The following is an 18,305-nucleotide window of genomic DNA, read 5'->3' as shown; positions in this document are numbered from 1 at the left end:
ACTCTGCTCGCCGCCTGCCGATCCCTCGCGTCTCTTCCGTCGCCGCCGCGGCATGATGGGAGGGCTGAGGCGGCGGGTTATGGAGCTGCCCACGGGAGTCCTCTGCAGGCGCTGCTGCTCCTGCTGGCGCTGGCAGCCGCGGGGGCTCCCCGTCCTCCCGCGAGGCTCCTCCGCCTCAGCGGCCCAGAATGGCGGGGTCGGGCTCCCGTCGCCTTCCTCTGGCCGCGGCGCCGCTCCGCCGCTGCCTCCCGCGCGCTTTTATAGCAGTGGCGGCGACTCCAGGCCGGACGAGCGGACGGTATTCTTGGGGTTCCCCAACCCTTTGAGATGGCTCCGCACTCGCCTCTACTTCTTCCTCATCCGCACCTATTTCGACCGCGAGTTCAGCTTTCACGAGTTCACGCAGGGGGCGAAGCACGTGAGTCGTTTGTTGAGCCGCCCCGCCGCAATTTGGGTTGCTATTAAAAAAGAAAAGTGGGGGGAGCCCTGATGTGTGTTGGTTGTTCGTGTTTAACACAGCTCCGAGGAAAGCTTTTGGGTTGGTTTAGCAATGGCTGCTTAACGAGCTGGTGTTTATAGCCGTGGCAAACAATAGCGGAGGGTTCTTGTCCTCTTGCCCTGCTTACGGGTTGGAAGGCGTTGGATTGGCCTTACAGTACAGCTTCGCTCTGATCCAGTAGGTCGGGAGTTTAAACTCATAAAGTAGGGAAAAATATTAAGATACTATATAATATATCTGTATCTACATACATATATATAAACACATTATATCTTTACATACACACACAATAGTATAAGATATAAATAATATATCTTATAAAAATATATAATATAAATATTCATTTTTAAAATATTTATTTTTAAAAAATAAGAGAAAGTTAACCAGATAAAATTCAGTTTCAAAAAGGAAACAGTAACAGAAGTGGAAAAAAAGGAAGGCTTGTCTGGAGCTAGCTATAAGTGCTGCTAGGCCAGCAACATCTTGGGGGGAGAAGTGATCCACCAGGAACCTGAAGAATCTTTTTTTTTCCCCCCCCTTGGTCCAGCCCTGCAGATATTGTGATTGGAGGTATTGTACTGCCTTTTCCATTTTTGATCTACAGTCTGGGAAACAAGCTTGGGGGGGGGGAAAAAAGATAGGTCTAATTGCAACTTCCCAGTTGCCTCAAAAGTCTTCTCTTGCATTCTTTCTGTTGGGTCAGTATTTAGGTTAATAAAATCACAAGGTTCTGCCCTCCTGTATTTTGCATCAATTGAACCTAAATTATTTACTTTTTAAATATGCACAAAGACAACATTAGACTGTATTCTGGTAGATATAAACTTGTGCTTAATTGCAGGAGCCTTAATTAAACTAGCATTTTTCTCTGTGTTTTCTAGGCCTTTACTCTTGTTTCAAGGCTAATTTCTCAGTGTAAATATGATGTATTGGAGGAGCTTGTATCAAAAGAGGTAAAAATATTTAATATCCCTCATATGCAAAAAACAAGATTCTTCTCACTGTTCCTTATGTGAATTTTTTTTTTTTTTTTTTTTTGCAGAGGACAGCATAAGTCAGCCTTCCCCAGCATGGTGCTCCAGATGCCTTGGATTTCAACTCCTATAGTTTACAGTATGAATTTGGCCATGTTGGCTAGAAATTGTAAGCATTGAAGTTCAATGTATTTGGAGAGCATGAGAGTGGAGAACGCTGTCCTAAGTTAATTAAAAGTGGAAGAAACAGTTTGGGTTATATTTATATTCTGTTCCTAAATTAGGGTAAGCATATAGCATCTAAACTAACAACTTTTCATTCCCAGAAACTGTGACAACTCACATTTGACTTTCTAAAAAGGGCAAGAACCAAGTTCTGTTTTCCCATTAGCGCTTCTATGTAATTTAACCACCATAACTGTTTATTCACTTTATTCTAACTTGGGTTTTCTCACACTTTAGTTACTTTAGCTGTGCTGTCATTTCTAGAAGTAGGACGTAATTAAATAATTTATTGTTACAACTTCCATGCCACTTCATTTCCAGAAACTCTGAACTGCTTACAGTTTTAATATAATAATATTTAGTAAGTAAGGGATGGTCTGTCTATACAAGGATTAGGTTTTCCAAAAGGGTGGGGGCATGACTGAGAAAGCTCAGCATGAAGTCCCTGAAGATGAAATTCTCTCAGTGGTGGAACCCTCAGCAGATCTTACTGGAGTCAGGGTTTTCCAGAGCATCAGGTTTGAAAGGCTTTCAGTGGGAAGACTAAGAGTTCTAAAATGGGTGCCTTTAAGGACATATAGGACATTTCCCTCATCAGTAAGTAATCTGTACCCAAGGCCACTCATTGAAAGAAGTTCCCTCCCACTGATGTGCTCAGAGCTCCTTCCTTCCCTTCCTAAATTACTAGTTTCAACATTCAGTTCTGGGAATCTCAGAATTCACCCAAAGGAGATCAACAACAACTATACTCATATAATAATTATTTGATGCAAGAATATTGAGGTGTTTTAAAAATACTTGAATTTTTAAGTGGCAGGGAGGAATGGCAGCATAGTTTTCCGTAACTGTCTTATATAACTATTACACAGCTGATTAGGTGAATTGGTGTAAGGGAACTAGTAAGCACTAATGTTAACAATTCCACTTCCAACCCAGATGATTCAGATGCTAAGGGAGAAGCTCTCTTCACTGTCTGAAAACCACAGAAAAGCCCTGGCTGCCGAGATGGATGAAATTATGTTCACAGCAGCAGGAGATGTTGGCATTTACTATGATGACAGCGGTATGCCTCCATTCCATTTCAAAGCCCCTTACAAAACACAGAAGCATTCCTCAGCCTTTTTAAATAGTGCTAAAAATTTGTTTTCTTTCCATTTGATTACAGTGTTACATGTTGAGCACCTGTCTGCTTTGACTTGTGTCTGTTTTTGTATACATTTCATTCTGCCTTCATTCTTTCAGCCCAAAGCAAAATCAAGTAGTCTTTTAAAAACACTGGTTCTCAAAATGTGATCTAGGGACCCCTGGGGCTTCCTGAGACCCTTTCAGAGGATCCATGAAGTCAAATATTTTTAAATTTCTCAGTTTTAATTTCTAATTACAGAAACTATTATAGATATAACCCACACAAACCAAAGAGCCACTGGGCTACAAACCAGGAGACCGAGAGTTCTAGTCCCACCTTGGGCACAAAGCCAGCTGGGTGACCTTGGCCCAGACACAGTCTCTCAGCCCTAGGAAGCAGGCAATGCCAAACCACTCCTGAAAAACCTTGCCAAGAAAACTGCAGGGACTTGTCCAGGCAGTCTCCGAGAATTGGACACGATTGAATGGATTAAAAAAAAAACACACAAGCCAAAGCTCTTTGGGGTCCTCAATCATTTTTTTAAAATGTAAAGGGGTCCTGAGACAAAAATATTTGAGCTGCTGTTCTAAAACAATGTAACCTGTTACATGGAATGGACTTTATGACAACAAGTTACCTAGTAGCTCAGTTTGCTTGGCCCTTTAGGAAGATCCATCGTTTACTAGCTGAATACATACCTAACATTTATTCAGAAATTGGTGGGAAAGGCCTTCCATACCTTTGACCAGCAGGTAAAGGTAAAGGTTTCCCTTGACGTAAAGTCCAGTCGTGTCCGACTCTAGGGGGCGGTGCTCATCTCCGTTTCAATATTAAGAAAAAAAAAACCTTACCACAGCCAATCTCTCCTCAAAGATGGCCAGCAGGACAAACAACTTTCCTAATTTTACTTTTAAGTCAAATTAATCACTTGAATGTTAAATACTAGAAACAAATGATGTTTGAATGTCTAACTCATACCTGAGCCATGAATTTTCCCACTTGGTATTTCCAAACATACATAAAATGATGCTGTGTTGGTCTTGGCGTGAGAAGTTTGTAAGACCGCTGATTTGTGGCTACCACTTCCTAGCTTCTTGCTGGGAAGAGAAAGACTGGAAGATACAGGAGAACCATCTCTCCTGTGGTGAAGGTGGAAGCAGTTAACAGGTTCTCTGGTAGCTGAAAGTAGTTGGCTACAATAATTCAAAGCTCAGCTGTGGGTGGGTCATGGCTAAAGAGTCACATACGAAAAACGAAGGAAGGAACTCTGGCTGGTTCTGTACATTGTGTTAAGACATAATATGGTCGGTCTACATTTCACGTGTTACGTTTTATGAACCCAGCTAATTGTTATGTATTCAGCAAACTCTGGATAAGTAAATTTTGGATTTAGCCTGATAAATGAATTGAGTATATGGCAATTCATGCTTTGAAAGGCAAATTTTAAAAATTGAGGAATGGAGCAGTGGTAACATTATTTCCTCTGAAAGAGGCTTTGGCTGATTCCACTGCTATCCTCACAAGTAGTTTTTTCAAACTGTGTGTGTGTGAGAGAGAGTGCCGTGTGTCCTGTTGTATCTCTCCATATGTTATAAGGTGTCTTTTTCTATTTCAATATCTGTGTCCCCCTGCAAACAGGAAGGAAGTTTGTTAGTATCCTGATGTCCTTCTGGTATCTGAGTAGTGCTGACATCCCTGACAAGACTCCAGAAGGAACCAAAGTATTCCAGATTGCGCTTAGAGGTGAAAACACACCGAAAACAAGACGACTCTTACTAGCAAATTATGAGTAAGCCAGTCATTGATTTTCTGCCTGACCGTGGTTTTGCTCTCTGGGTATGGTGAAACTTCAATTGAATCAGTGTATTTTAAACAAGGGTAGCTCCTGTGATGCATCATATAAGTGATGTTGCTGCATCTTGAGCAATATGCCTGCCCGTAACTTAAAGACTTACGAAGGAAAAATATTGAATTTATTGGAAGACCAGGGTTGCTTCTCAAACAGCAGCTTATTTAGAAAATCTAGTTTCGGTAAGCCTCGGACAAGTTGTCTACTTCTGTCCGTAATCGCCATAGTAAGTAAGCACAAGGATGAAAAAGCTGAAGAAGTTTTGACACCTGCTCTGAGCCTTGCTGTGGAGGAATAGGGAGCATAAGCAGTACAGTATGAATGGAATGGCCTAGGAAGCCAATAGCTATTCTAATAGCTATTATTAAGCTGGTCTTTCAAAAAGGCAAAGGTTTATAATCAACTTATAAAGGCCTGGAATCAGTTTAATGTCTGGTAAGCTAATTTAGTTATTTCAGCATGAAAGATACGTATTTAAACAGACAGGGTTTATTTATGTAATGAATAATGAAGAGTTAATACTATAATAAAATATATACAATGAAGAATTTTAATTGAGGCAATTATAGGATACCTCTTTTATATTGTTTGTAGTCCACCCAGATTATTTGGATTGGACAGCAACATAAAAAAATATTTTAATAAATAAATACATTCCCACTCTTCTATTATAAAAATAATAGAGGTTAGTCTTGCAAGAATCATTTTCATCCACCACCAGAAGAGACACTGTGCACAGAGGTGATTTCTGCTTTCTCCTAAAGCTATTTGCATTTGTAAAGCTGGGGAACTCTGGAACAAATTTGGGAAGTTCATGAGAGGCTAAAGGCCCTTTTGGTTAATTAAATGTAGACATCTGTCCTTGGGATGTCTTTCAGGAGAAGACATATCACTTTGTATCTGATTTTACCACATAAGATTTCTAAGTGCAGAACATTTTCTCCACATTTTCCCATTCACATCCTATAGGAAAAAAAATGTGTATATTGGAGGACTGTATTGGTGTAGGGCGATACTGGCTGTAGTTATTATGTTTTGTGGGATTCTTCCTGCTTACATTCTCTTTCTTGTATAATTTATGGGAATTAATGTCCAACACATCTGGAGGACATGTGGTTGAGATGCCTATTCAAGAGTGTGATGAAAGCCAGAGCAGCATTCACATACATGTAAATCCTAATAGAGGATGGGTTTTAGCAAGGCAGTTAAGAACAGCTTTCTCTTTAGCTGTGAATGAGAAGCAGATGTCTAGAGAGAATGGCTCTTAAGTAGTAAGAAGATTGTACAGAGTTCCAGTTCTAAGAATTGAAAAATGAAAATGAATAGAGCTGTATGTCATCTCTCCATTTTCTCTACCAATTTTCTCTTGGGTAGACTAAAACATTAAAACTCCAGAACCTTGTGTCATTTAAAAAATATTCTCATGTAAACTTTTGTATTGATCACAATTAGTATTTCTCTTTGCATTCATATGCTTAGTTCCAGATTTAGCTTTATTCTTTTAGAGCAAACTTTCAAGTTACTATGCTTCTTTATGCTTTTGGAGGCAATTTTGAAAATATGAGGGACTGTATTTAAAACAATAATCAGTGGAAGCCAAAACAGATAAACTCTCAGCTGGCTCAAGTGATTAATAGAAACTCTGGCAGAGAAGAGTTTTTGAAGGACAATATATGTACTGCTGCTAGAGAAATGTCAGAATGACATTAGTTCATTCTTACAATCTTCCTCTGGCTCCAGCTAGATGTTTGTATCTAATCTAGTCATCGCTGCTTTTTTTTTTTTTTAATTTTAAGGGGTATACTGAATAAAAAGCATCAGTTAGGAATGCTGACACTAAGAACAAGTACTTTGGATGATTAGCTGACTCCATTCAGATAGCCTTTTCCTACGTCAACATCATAAACATTCTGATATTAATGACTGGAAGAGCATAAGGTCTCCCGGTTCCTTCGTATGCTCCACACACAGTTCTGCCTTCAACCGTAATGATATTACCGACTTCCACGAACCTCTAGATTTCTCTAGTGTTCCAATAAGTTCATCTATTAATGAAAGTATTCACAGATATAACAAGGTGATCTTGGAATTTTGTGCTATGTTTCTTGTTTTGTTGATTGAAGTCAGACTGCAGTTCTCTTCCTGAGGGATCTGGTAGCCAAGTCTGAATCTATTTTTAGTGTTACAGTTTGTTCACCACTTTAATATTACATTTGCAATTGTAATAGCTGCTTTATTAAGACGGTTCACAAAGGGTTGTTGCTTGGCTTTTGCAACTGTCCCTTCATTGTTTTGTTTTGTTTTGTTTTGTTTTCCCTAAAGGTTTCGGAGAGAATTTACACAGGGTGTGAAACCAGACTGGATGATTACATGGATTGAACATCCAAACCTATTGGAATAAGTTCACAGAACGGAGACATTCATATACTAGTAATATTTTGGCATATCAACAGACATCTCAAGATTTGTATGCCACATTACACAGTGGACTAATTTTGTGTTTTTTGCCTGAACACAATCTTGCTTGGAAGTGCATAATGTCTTTCCCATCAGACTTGAAAGCACAGTTTGGACCAGCATAATGGGGAGCATGTTAGGTTGGTATGATAAAGATCTTGGTGTGCTTTGGAAGAAGAAAAGTAACAGTTAATAGTTCAAAACTGAACAGTGCATCTTTTTTCTTCAACCATTTTCAGAAAGTGAAATGGGTGTTCTTAGGAAAAAAAAAAGGACTTGGAAAGAAGCGACCTTCCAAGTATCCGACTTTACCTGACTCCATTGATATAGTTACTTAACAGCCAAAGTCTTGATTTTAGGATCAAGAACATTAAAATTAATACATAATGTACTTTTCAATGCATATATTATCTGTATCATTTGACAATGGAAGTAAAGAGGTTTCAGTAGACTTCATATTTATACCAGAATTAAGTTTTGTAGTGAGTGTTTTTACTTCAGTGCTTTTTTTCTGTATATATGATAATGAAAGTCAAAACTATAATAACTATGAACAGCTTTTAGCTGAGATCCAAAATTGGTATAGTGAATTTAATTTCAACGTGATGCGACTTTTGCTGTTTCTTTGTGACACTGCCAGGGCTTGAATGTAGGTCTTCACACATATAAAATATATAGGACTAAGTTGACACCTGCTAAGTGGCTAAAATGCCCAGGATGAATGTTCTAAGAAAGCAAAAAGAAATATTGCAAGTGTTGCTCCTTCTATATATTTAAAATGATTTATTGAAACCCCCCTTAGCATAAGACAATTTGAATTGATTCTCTGGGATTGCAAAAGATTTTGAGGCTGTTTCGATTTAACCCTCAAATGTTCATGTTTGTGCATTTTACTGGAAAAGCATACTGAATAAAATACATCTAGGAATGCCTCAGTTAATGATGAAGGGAAAGCAGAGCAGCCAAACTGGCCACCCAGTTAGCCACTTCCACAGGGATCATTGTACTTCTTGTGTAAATGTCAGGTATAGTCCCTGGATGCTATGAGCTCCTTTCTGTGAGCCATACATATTGATCCCCTTGATCAGTGAGACCATACTAGATGATTTCTTACCAGTGAGGAACATTAATAGCAAGGACATTGTATGAAACTGTTCGAAAGAAACAGCTGAAACAGATGCCATCAATTGCTTCCCCATTGTGACAGTATAAGAGGCCTGCCAGTCTGAACCTATTAATTTTGGGAGGCACACTGATGCAGGGGCCCTGGGTTATATTGCTGTAGGGTGTACTTACAACCTTAACAGTGCTGTTATAACTGGGCTAAGGGAGTGGAATATCTGATCTGCATGCAGAAGACCCTGAGTTTATTCTCTGGCTTCTCCAACTAAAGAAAAGTGTAGTAGAAAATAAGGGGAAAGATCTCTGTTTGAAACCCTGAAGAGCTACTATGAGTCAAAATAGACAATGGTGAGCAGCCTGGACAGGTACTCTAGTATAACAAAAGAATTAAACCTCACCTGCATCTTGTGACAACTTAGCAACTTAGAAATTGTCTTTAAGACACTTTTCCCCCTTATTTTTGCTGCATCGTATTAATGTATCTATCGCTTTTGGAAAATAGTATAAGGAAATTTCTGGTGGATTAGAAATATCTAGTCTCATGCAACAGAAATAACAGATTTGTGGCACTTGAAAAGCTAACAGATGTATGACTGCTAAGCTTTGTGGATCACAGCCCACTTTATCAGATGCCTGGAGTACGGTCTTGAGAAAAGAGTATTTTAGCTGTGTGTGTACAGGTATACACATAGGTACAAAGACATATACTGTACACACGCAAGAACAGCTGTAGAAGGGATGGAAAGAGATGTGCATGCAGAACATGAGGCAAGCAACAATTGTACTCTCTCATGCCTTCAACTATGCATTTGGGGGTTGGTTGATCATGGCTTGAAACTGGTAACTTGGATTTAATATATATTCTCCAATAGCAATGTTCTTTGAACATAGAAAAGTAGTAAAAGAGAATGTCAATTTTAAAACGTATTTTAAAAAACTAAAGAGTGGTGTTCAGTCTCAGCCTTCCATTTGATTTTTTTCTTCTTGACCAGTTGGTTGTTCCCATCAATTGAGCTGTTTGAATTAGTTTCATTGCTAATTTAAACAGTTCAAAGTATGCAGTCACACTTTTGATCCTTCACGTTCTATACAATTATTTGTTATTAGGAAACCAGTGCCTAAAGTTGTAGATCAGAAAATGTCAGGAAGAAAAATATTAACTGAATTGGATAAGAATGGAGTGTAAAAAGGCCTGAAAGCATTGGCTAGCATGGACCTCCCTGTTACTGGAATTTGCTTGCAACTTGAAGAAAAGCTCATTTATGCTGAAATCTTGTACATGTTGTTGGGAGAAAATGACTAGGAAGTCCTAAGTAAAAGTCAAAATTATCTCATGGTTGGGTATCGTGTTCTGTGCTGACAAATGCTAGCAACATCTGGGTTGATTGTTAAAAGGAATTGCTTTTCTCCAGGCAGAATGGAAAGAAATACCTTTAGATGAACACTTACATTGAAGCAGCAGCGGCTTTCTCTTGCACTTCTCTTCTGTGTACATTAGGTGGGAGTATTTTATCACAGCCAAAACATTTTGTTGCTCCCAGGTCAGGGTTATCTTATATACGTAATGTCAGTAAGTACCTGTAACAAGGAATCTTCCTTGTCATAGACAGGAATGCTGCTCTGGTTGAATCCAGCATAATGCTTGGTGCATGGAGGAAATTGTTTTATGACTCAGTGGTTAAAATATGATTCTGTCTGCAGCGTGCCTAAGAAAATCACATTATGATAAGCAAACATTTGAACTAATTAAAGTTAAAAAGTTGTTAGCACTCTGATTTTACAAATTAAGCTAGTTCTTTTTTTAAAGTTTGCCATCATAGATTTCACTTTCAGCATGTGGGAAGGGGTACTGAGATTCTAACAATTGGTGGATTTTCTTACAATTAGTAGATCTCTTAGTTAATCTTCCCTTGAAAAAAAATGCCCCCTGGCTAAAAATTGTTTGCTCAGCCCTTAGCTAGATCATTCACTGCATCCAGCTTAGTGTCATACAGTACTTTTGTCATAGTTGCAGTAGTAAAACCATGGAAAATGTAGAGCCCTGATCATTAAGTACTGTTCCAGACTGGACTTGTTATGCATTACAATCAAAACTAGCAAAAGATCAAATTAGAAAGCATTGCATAGTCTAGGAATCCCTATATGTGAGTGTGCCACCTTTTAATAATTGCATAGATTTTGAAGCTGCTGTGTCAATGGAATAGTGCAAGCTGATGAATCTGCATAATTTTCTCCTTGCCATTCAGAGTTGTCACGTCTGAGAAAAGCTGACGCTGCAATAATGGCCCACAGGATTGGCCCAGGCTAAACTAATTATTGCCATAGCAAATAGTTTTCATGAGACATTTTGTTCTCAGCAAGTAGCACAGGTAGCTTCTTAAGAATTTGACGTGTGGGAGGGAAGCCATGTGCATAAGTGGAAAATGTGAAGACAGAATTGCCCATTTCAGTTCAGATTTGGTCTTTTGGTCTGTTGGATTCTTACTGCACTCATTCCCCATTAGACACTCTCTATTTTTCCCCTACAAAAGGAAAATCCACCATAGTCAAGTAGTTAAAAGGCTGAAAGGGCTATCATACCCATGTCTGCTCAGAAGTGAATCCTACCAAGTTCCATGGAAACTATTCCCAAGTAAGTGATTTTAGGATTGCAGCCTAAGGCTGAGAAAGTGAAGACAGAGGTACAACCAAGGAATGTTGGTTGAGAGAGGAAGAAACTAATAAAAAATACTACTGTATATTATGGCCTTGGTGGCCCTCATTTTCTTTGTAATTTTCTTTGCTATTGTTAGTTTTCTTTTTGGAATACTGTTTTAACATTTTAATCTTACTGAAAGAAGGAAATGTGAACTACTCAAAAGTCCCTCTGGATTGAATTGGCACATGCACCAAGTAAGTAGGTATATAAATCAGTAGGAAATACAGTGTGGGTGTGGGTGTTAATGAGTACCGTTGTCTGTACTGAGAGAACAGCCACCTTATCAGGCTACTTGAAATATTTTCTCTACCTGTTTGTTAGAAGAAGACAACTTGAAGAAGAGCTTCCCTCCTTTTGTCTGGATGTATATTGTCTAGAATATACAAAGGCACTTCAAATTTATGTTAGAAATGTGAACAACAAGAAGGAACATTTTATCATGTTTGGTGGACGTGTAAAAAGTTAGAAAATTTTGGATTCAAATACATACACTGACTCAGAGGATTTTAAAGATTAATATACAATTGAAACCGGAGGCTTTTCTTTTGGAAATGATGGACAAACAGTTGGGAAAAAGTCCATGAGCTTTGTTTTTATGCATGACAACTGCAGCGAGATTATTGTATGCACACAGATGGAAAGAGTCGGCATTACCCACAATGGAAGAATGGTTGGTGAAGATGATGGAACTTGCTGAGATGGCTAAATTGACTTCTTTGATCAGAGAAAAGACAATTATCTACATTTATTGCTGAGTAAAAACCCCTCATAGATTTTTTGCATGAAACAAAAAAACCCTCATGATTTATGGTTTTGATTATTAGACAGGATAGATTATAGAAAAAAGTGTTACATTGTAACCATAGAGCAAGAGGTAAATTTATAATTGTATTTAACTATATCACTGCTATAAAGAAGATTGCAAGCTACTTTTTGTATACTTTTTTTTTCCTTTCTTGCACTTTTAGGGTTTTCTTTGATTTCTTTTTTCTCCTCTCTTTCTCACTCTCTCTTAGTTTCTCTTAGTTTGTATCTTCCTTAAAATATTTAATAAAAGTGTGTGTGTGTGTGCGTCTCATCAATTTCCACCATTGTCACATCTAGATTGTAATCTTGAGGGCAGAGGCTATCATGCTACTTCTATCTGTAATCTAATCTGGGAACAGTTTTGGCTATATAAGGTAAATTGTATTAGGAAAAAAAGCAATAAAAGAATGGGATGCCTGGAGGCCATGGCAGCAGGAGCCATGCCACTGCCAATGCTGCTCTGTATTTCTCCAGGTTCCACTGATCATTTTGTTAACTAATTCTTGGACCGCTTCCCAGTTCCTTACCTCCCCTCCCCCAGATGTTCATAGAAATAGACAAAAGGGAGCCAAAAGGGTAAGAGAAGGAAATTTTTAAATTTTATTTATTTTATTTTATTTTTAATTGGAAGAAGGGGATGGTGGGGACTTCCAGTGGGAATGGCGGGCTGATTGGTTCCTCCTTTTGAAGTGTAGCTGGCACAGTATTTTCTGGGTGCAGGCTGGGTTCCTGCACCCTGAAGAATTCTCCGAAGGTAAGGAGAATCCAGGAAAACATCCCATTTCTTCTCCAGACAGCAGGTTTGGGGTGGGGGGTGGGGGTTGTAGAACGGAGTTCCTGCCATCTGTGATTGAGATTGCTGGGAGGTGAGGCTGTCATCTTGTTCGAGGCTGCACCAAAGCTGAAAAACAGATGCCACCCCATTTCTTAGATACTTTATTTTTTTGCTTATTTGTTACTTAAGAGAGGCTTTTTACAGCTAAGAAAAGCTGAACCTCTTGGAGATTTTCATTATTTTTTGGAATCTTTTAATTTGGAAATTTGGCTTTTTATAATATGTAACATCAAAAGTTAAAACTACTGGTTTTTTATTGCTTTTTAAGGAATAAAGTTTTAAGGAATATTGAAAACTCTTATTTTGACAAATCTGCTTATGTGGAGTTGAAATCAGACCTTTCTGCCCTTATGTTCCTGTGGGAAACTGTCTTTGTTGTTATTTTCCACCATGCTGATTGGTTCAGTTCCGTAAATAATAAATTAGGAGATAATTTACACAAAAATAGCCTTCAACTTTTGTTGGTGCTTTCCTGAGTCACTAGAGGGCACTATAATCTACTGTGATGAGACATGGAGGAAGTTAAACTGATTTTTGATTAGCTTTATCTTAAAGTCACTCAATTTTTGGACTCTTTCTGAGAAGTGGATTTTAGAGTGTACCAGCAGTTGCAGAAAACTAACAGTGCTGTGAAACACCCAAAGGATAAAGGTGATTTTTCAAATAAGAAGATGGGGATTAGGGATTTGGAGTTAAAAAGAGAGCTGGAGAAGATTGAATCATTTGAATTTGAAGAGAGAATTGGTCTTAGAAATGGGACTCTATTGTTGAAATATGAAGAAAAAGAACTTGGCTTAAAAAGTTGGAAGGTCCCAGAAGAAAATTTGAACTTGTTAAGGCAGGATGGAGAACAGATGGAGGTGCAAACGGGGAAAGCCCTCTGTATAATGTTAAGACATGTACATGTTTTGGTTTATTTTGAGGTGGAATAAATTTTAAATATTTCTGTCAGGATGGCTTTTTAAGGTTAAGATGATTTTTTTGGGGGGGGGGATGCCACTCTTACTTTTGGTAAAAGGATATTAAGAAAGCTACTTTTATATATGTATATATGTTAGTTATAAGATATAGCCATGTTATTTTTTGTTAGTTATAGTTGACGGAATTAAAAAGTAATTATAGGCATGAGGGACAATATTTAGTTATTTGTTTTCAGTGAAAAACTGAGTTTGAGGGTTTCTTTTTTATGTTTTTAAGTGGGGGAAAATTTGTGTTAGATGGGAATGGACTATAGAAATAATCTTTATTATAGTTAAAATTGGAGTAAGAGATTGATGTTTTTTTATGTATATCTTTGCTGCAGAAAGTCAGAAGTCACTCTTTATTCTTTTCTATTTATTTCTACACCTTTTTAGTTTTTCTTTTTTCTTTCAGTTTTCTTTTTCAGTCTTTATCTTTTATCTATACTTTGAAAATATAATAAAGTTGTTTTTTAAAAAAGGAAGAAAGGAGTGGTGGAAAGAATGTGCAGTTATTTCACTCCTGCAATGTCACATAGGAGTAAGTTGTCACAAAGACTTTGTGAAATGGTGGGAAAGACCTCTTTGGGTTACTTCAGTAGTAAGGGTTCACACCAGGTAACAAACTGTAGAAAAGTCAGTGGATCATCTTAAAGGTTTAATCAGAGAAGACGAGTTAGATTTCTTTTCAAGAGCCTTCCATTCATTTGGAATTCTAAAATGATACCAGATACATATAGCCCACCAGCACCACGCATGCTGTACAGGAAAAGAGAACCCTCCCAAATTGTATTTGTTACTTTAAAGAATTAAAGCTCTTTTTAAGTTGACTCATAGGTTATGGAATAAATCTTTCCAGGAGCTTCATGCGAGAATGTTCTATCTTTCCTGGCAGTAAGTAAAAGTGATAAAGACAAGTTAGTTGTTTTTCCCATTCTGGAAATTATGTGTCCCAGTGAATTTTCAGTGAGGCAAAAACAGGGAGCATTCTCTTTAAACTTTCTTGTGGAGATTGGCTTCCACCTCCTTTAACTACTTGCTTCAGTTCTGTAATAGAATTCAATTTTGGGATGAAGCTTTATTGTGATGGGCATGGGAAGTGTGGTTTGCAGCTGAGCATCAGCATTTCTGTTGTTTTTAACAACTGTAATACATTGGCAATTCTGTGGTAGGGGAGCATACAAACATCCTTGCATTCAGTTATGTACCCTTGATGTGCATCTCCTGTAAAGGGTATGTTTGCATTCCTAGTGAAAACCAGTTTTCTGCCACATCTTGACTGCAGCAGCTGATTGCAGCTGTCAAGAACATCTTTAATAGTGTCTGTGGCACCACTGATGTCAGGGGACATGATCTCTGTGCCTATAGGCACGTGCAGCTAAATGACTGGTTTTGTTAAGTGTTTTCAAGCATTCCTGCTTCAGCACTGCAGCAGGAATACTCAGGGGTTTTTTTCAATTGAGGAAAGAGGCAAAAAGAGATAAGACTGCTTTCTTCCATTTTTTTCATGTATATAATTTGATTTTCTTCATAGGATGCATTTCCACTCTGTTTAAAGGAGTGGGGAGAAAGCCTTTTTTTTTTTTAGGAAAGTAATGCGAAGTACTGCCTCCACCTTGATTATTTATACATAACCTTTTTGATTATTTATATATATCTTTTTTTCCCAGTCAAAGTGCTTAATATTATGCATTTCCCATTAATCTGCTGTGCTAGCTGCAGAAGCAATTGGAAGACAGTCCAGATTTAAGCATCTTCCTAATCCATGATTTATCTAACCTTAAATTGTTAAATAAGCCATATTTGGCTGGGTTTGCACATTACACTGAGCAAGAAACAAGCCACATTAAGCTTTGGTACACTGTGAGAACTAGATTATAGGGGCTGTGTATTATACCCAGAAGCTAGTGCTATTTCTAAAAACTGATTGACAGCTAACCATAGATTCTCTTGTCAAAGAATCACTCTGCTTCCAGAATGCAGTAGTCAGGTATATAGAAACAGCTTTCTAAAAGAATCTGTCACTATGTATTGTACCAGATCTCACTGCTGCTTCTATCAGTTCTAAATGAACAATTATTTTCAACCACACAGCTACTCTCTCTCCTTGTAGAAATCCAAGAATTTCTGTGCACCCCACAAAGATCTGCCAACAATAGCAACTCCTAGTTGCAAGAGTATGATCCTTTCCCATGACACGTTTAATTGGGTCAAGGGGGAGTTGAGTATGTCATGGGAAGACCAAAAATGGGCTAATTGACCCAGTGATCTAACCTGGGGAGGGGGTGTAAAATTTATCCCAATTCAAATCCAGTCATGCTCAGTTTTAAACTAACTCCACCTAACCACTCATGTTGTAGTAACATCAAAGCTAAATGGTTCCAGTTTGCATACCAAATTCTCTAGGAGCTCCCCCCTCAACCCAACCTTATCTGGAGCAAACAACTGGCTATAAAGGACCTCCAGCCCAACATGTGCAATGTCGGGTCAGGGTACCCAATCCTCACAACCAATGTCTACCAAGGACTCCTTACTATCCATGGCATAAAAGAACCAAGATAGTTCTATTGTGTATTGCCCGGAGTCACTTTGTGTGAGATGGGTGGCCATATAAATTTAACAAAAAATAAATATATAGTACAAAGACTGCCTATCTTGTCAAACTCCTGACCAGTGAACAAGTGCAGGAGGTAAATAAAAAATTGATGAGGAAAAAAACTAATGAGAGAAGCTTCTATTGCACCTTCCAACATTGCACAGACAAGCAGGAAGCCATAAAGTAACAAGTCAAAGAGATAACCTTTTGTAATAAAAAAGGGTTGTTCCATCCTTATGGAGTGGAGAGATGTTATCCAGGAATATGTGGCTGGCAGTGGGATCCTACCTTAATGGCCCCCCTTACCCTTATGCTATCCATGAACCATGGCCACCTTGAGTTAGGCAGTGGATTGTCACTGGGGAATCCAAGTCTGAGAGGGAAGAAGAGGAACCTTCTGCTATGGACAAATGCCAGATGATGTCCAGATGAGCAAGAGGTTCTCCTCCATCTGAGAGCAACTGTGTTCTTTGGCATCCTTTATACTGTACATCCTAGTTGAGGTGGGTAGGTTTAACTGTGGATGTGAGCTTCTCCACAGACAGTCAGGAATGTGTTACTGTACTGAATGATATGGCAAGTAAAGGAAGAGTGGTGGAACTTTTGTCCTATGAACCTCCCAGATTGTGGTGCCAATCACTGAGAGGCGACTGCAAATCCACCCTGCCTGGCAGAATGCATTCAGGAATATTATTGGATGTCCGGTAAATGTGGGGTGGGCGAGGAAAGTGGGTTCATATCTGCTCCCTAGTTCCCTGTGCCCTGAGTTACTTGCCAGAGCTCCTTTTAGTCAACTGTTAAATTCTCCTGGGTTCCCTTATACTTGCTGCAATTGTTCTAAGCTGCCACTCCCCCCTGCCAGGCTTTACTTTTCGCAAAAGGCACGTGGTTATGTGTTTTTTCCCCAAAGTGTTTTTAGTGCACTGGCCTGATCAGAGCTGAGTTAGGGTAGTACTGGGCAAGGTTGAGGGATGTGAATGGGGTCAGGGTCTGGCTGCTTGAATGGAAGGCACCTGAAAGGATGGGCAATGAGCAGGGGCTAGAAGGCTACCCAAATCAAGAGTAGTTGCCACCATCTAGCGGCCATTCTAAGTTTTGCAGCACAGCCCCTAAAGAGGATAAAACGTGGTCAGGATTAGCGTTTGGACTTTTGCTGCCTCTGGGGCATTATTTCCCCCCTCTTCTGTCCATTTCATCTATCTTTTGCCTTCTATTCCCCTCACATCACTGCCCGCTTGGCCAAGGTGAAAAAAGCAGCAACGTCCTGAAAGCTTGCCATACTGTACTGTAGTCTCCTGCTGCAAAGGCTCATAGGACTCTAGGACCTTCCTGTCTCCAGCTGGGGAGGCTGCGTTAACTCAGAGGCTGATGGTGTGTTTTTTAAGTTGCTAGAATCCCAGTTAAGGAAAGCTAACTAAGTGAATGGCTGGCTGGATAAGGCATTTTGTGGGAACAGGGCCTAGGAATGATCTCATTAGCCATCACCATATCTTGCCTTTTCTCATTCCCTTCTCTCTTGATGGCCCGTTTTTGCAATTCTTTCAGTTTGATACAAGCCTGCCTCCATTTCTCTTTGCCTTTACCTCTTCTCCCCGTTGCCTTTGCACCTGTTGATGTAGCTTCTGCCAGCAAGTCCTCTGGCTGCTAGCTTCTGTGAGCAGTGCCAGACAGAAGGGAAAATCTGGATTAGAGAATAAAACTGCTTAGTTGTTTGAGGAAGACCAGGTCTGCTGCAAATCTAATGGATGCATTCACTCAACACAGTGCTTTGCCTCATTAAAATGCAGGCAGGAGCTTTTGGATTCAAAAGCAATAAAACACACAAGATAAAAAGCTGAAAGGATTTATAAGCAAAGCATAGCAAAAGAATAATTTTAATTGCAATACATAAGATAGACTGGAAATACCCATAGGCAAGGCAATAAAACAATCAGCAGAGGAGTGTAAATACAGGACAAAATCTCACATCCTCTGGGTAGATGGGAACCCCTCATCCTCATCAAAGGCAACTATGGATGTTTCTCAGATTATCCCAGCTAGCAAATAGCACCTATCCTGGGAAGAAAGTATTTTAACATAGCTGTCTGGCTGTGCCTTAACGGATATCTGCAGTAGCTGTGGTTCTTCATACACTGCTGTAGGAAGAACCACTGCACTG

At 39.0% G+C, this 18,305-nt stretch overlaps 1 protein-coding gene across 3 annotated transcripts; it reads left to right on the top strand.

Annotated features, from left to right (window-relative positions):
- The first annotated feature begins 30 nt into the window (after positions 1 to 30).
- On the top strand, positions 31 to 7,600 carry MAIP1 (matrix AAA peptidase interacting protein 1). 3 transcript variants are annotated; one of them, XM_063318023.1, is made up of 5 exons: positions 35 to 418; positions 1,381 to 1,452; positions 2,635 to 2,761; positions 4,463 to 4,567; positions 6,996 to 7,600. In XM_063318023.1, exons 1-5 carry the CDS (start codon positions 53 to 55, stop codon positions 7,022 to 7,024), a joined length of 699 nt encoding a protein of 232 aa, XP_063174093.1. In that variant the 5' UTR covers positions 35 to 52; the 3' UTR covers positions 7,025 to 7,600. The 3 variants fall into 3 exon arrangements, with proteins under 3 accessions (XP_063174094.1, XP_063174093.1, XP_063174092.1); XM_063318022.1 differs by having other exon boundaries at positions 38 to 418; positions 4,463 to 4,613; XM_063318024.1 differs by lacking the exon at positions 4,463 to 4,567 and having other exon boundaries at positions 31 to 418.
- The last annotated feature ends 10,705 nt before the right edge of the window (positions 7,601 to 18,305 follow it).

Source organism: Candoia aspera, chromosome 1 (assembly GCF_035149785.1).
Source record: "Candoia aspera isolate rCanAsp1 chromosome 1, rCanAsp1.hap2, whole genome shotgun sequence".
In the NCBI taxonomy this organism is placed as follows: domain Eukaryota; kingdom Metazoa; phylum Chordata; class Lepidosauria; order Squamata; family Boidae; genus Candoia; species Candoia aspera.
This window is presented reverse-complemented; position numbering and strand designations above follow the sequence as displayed.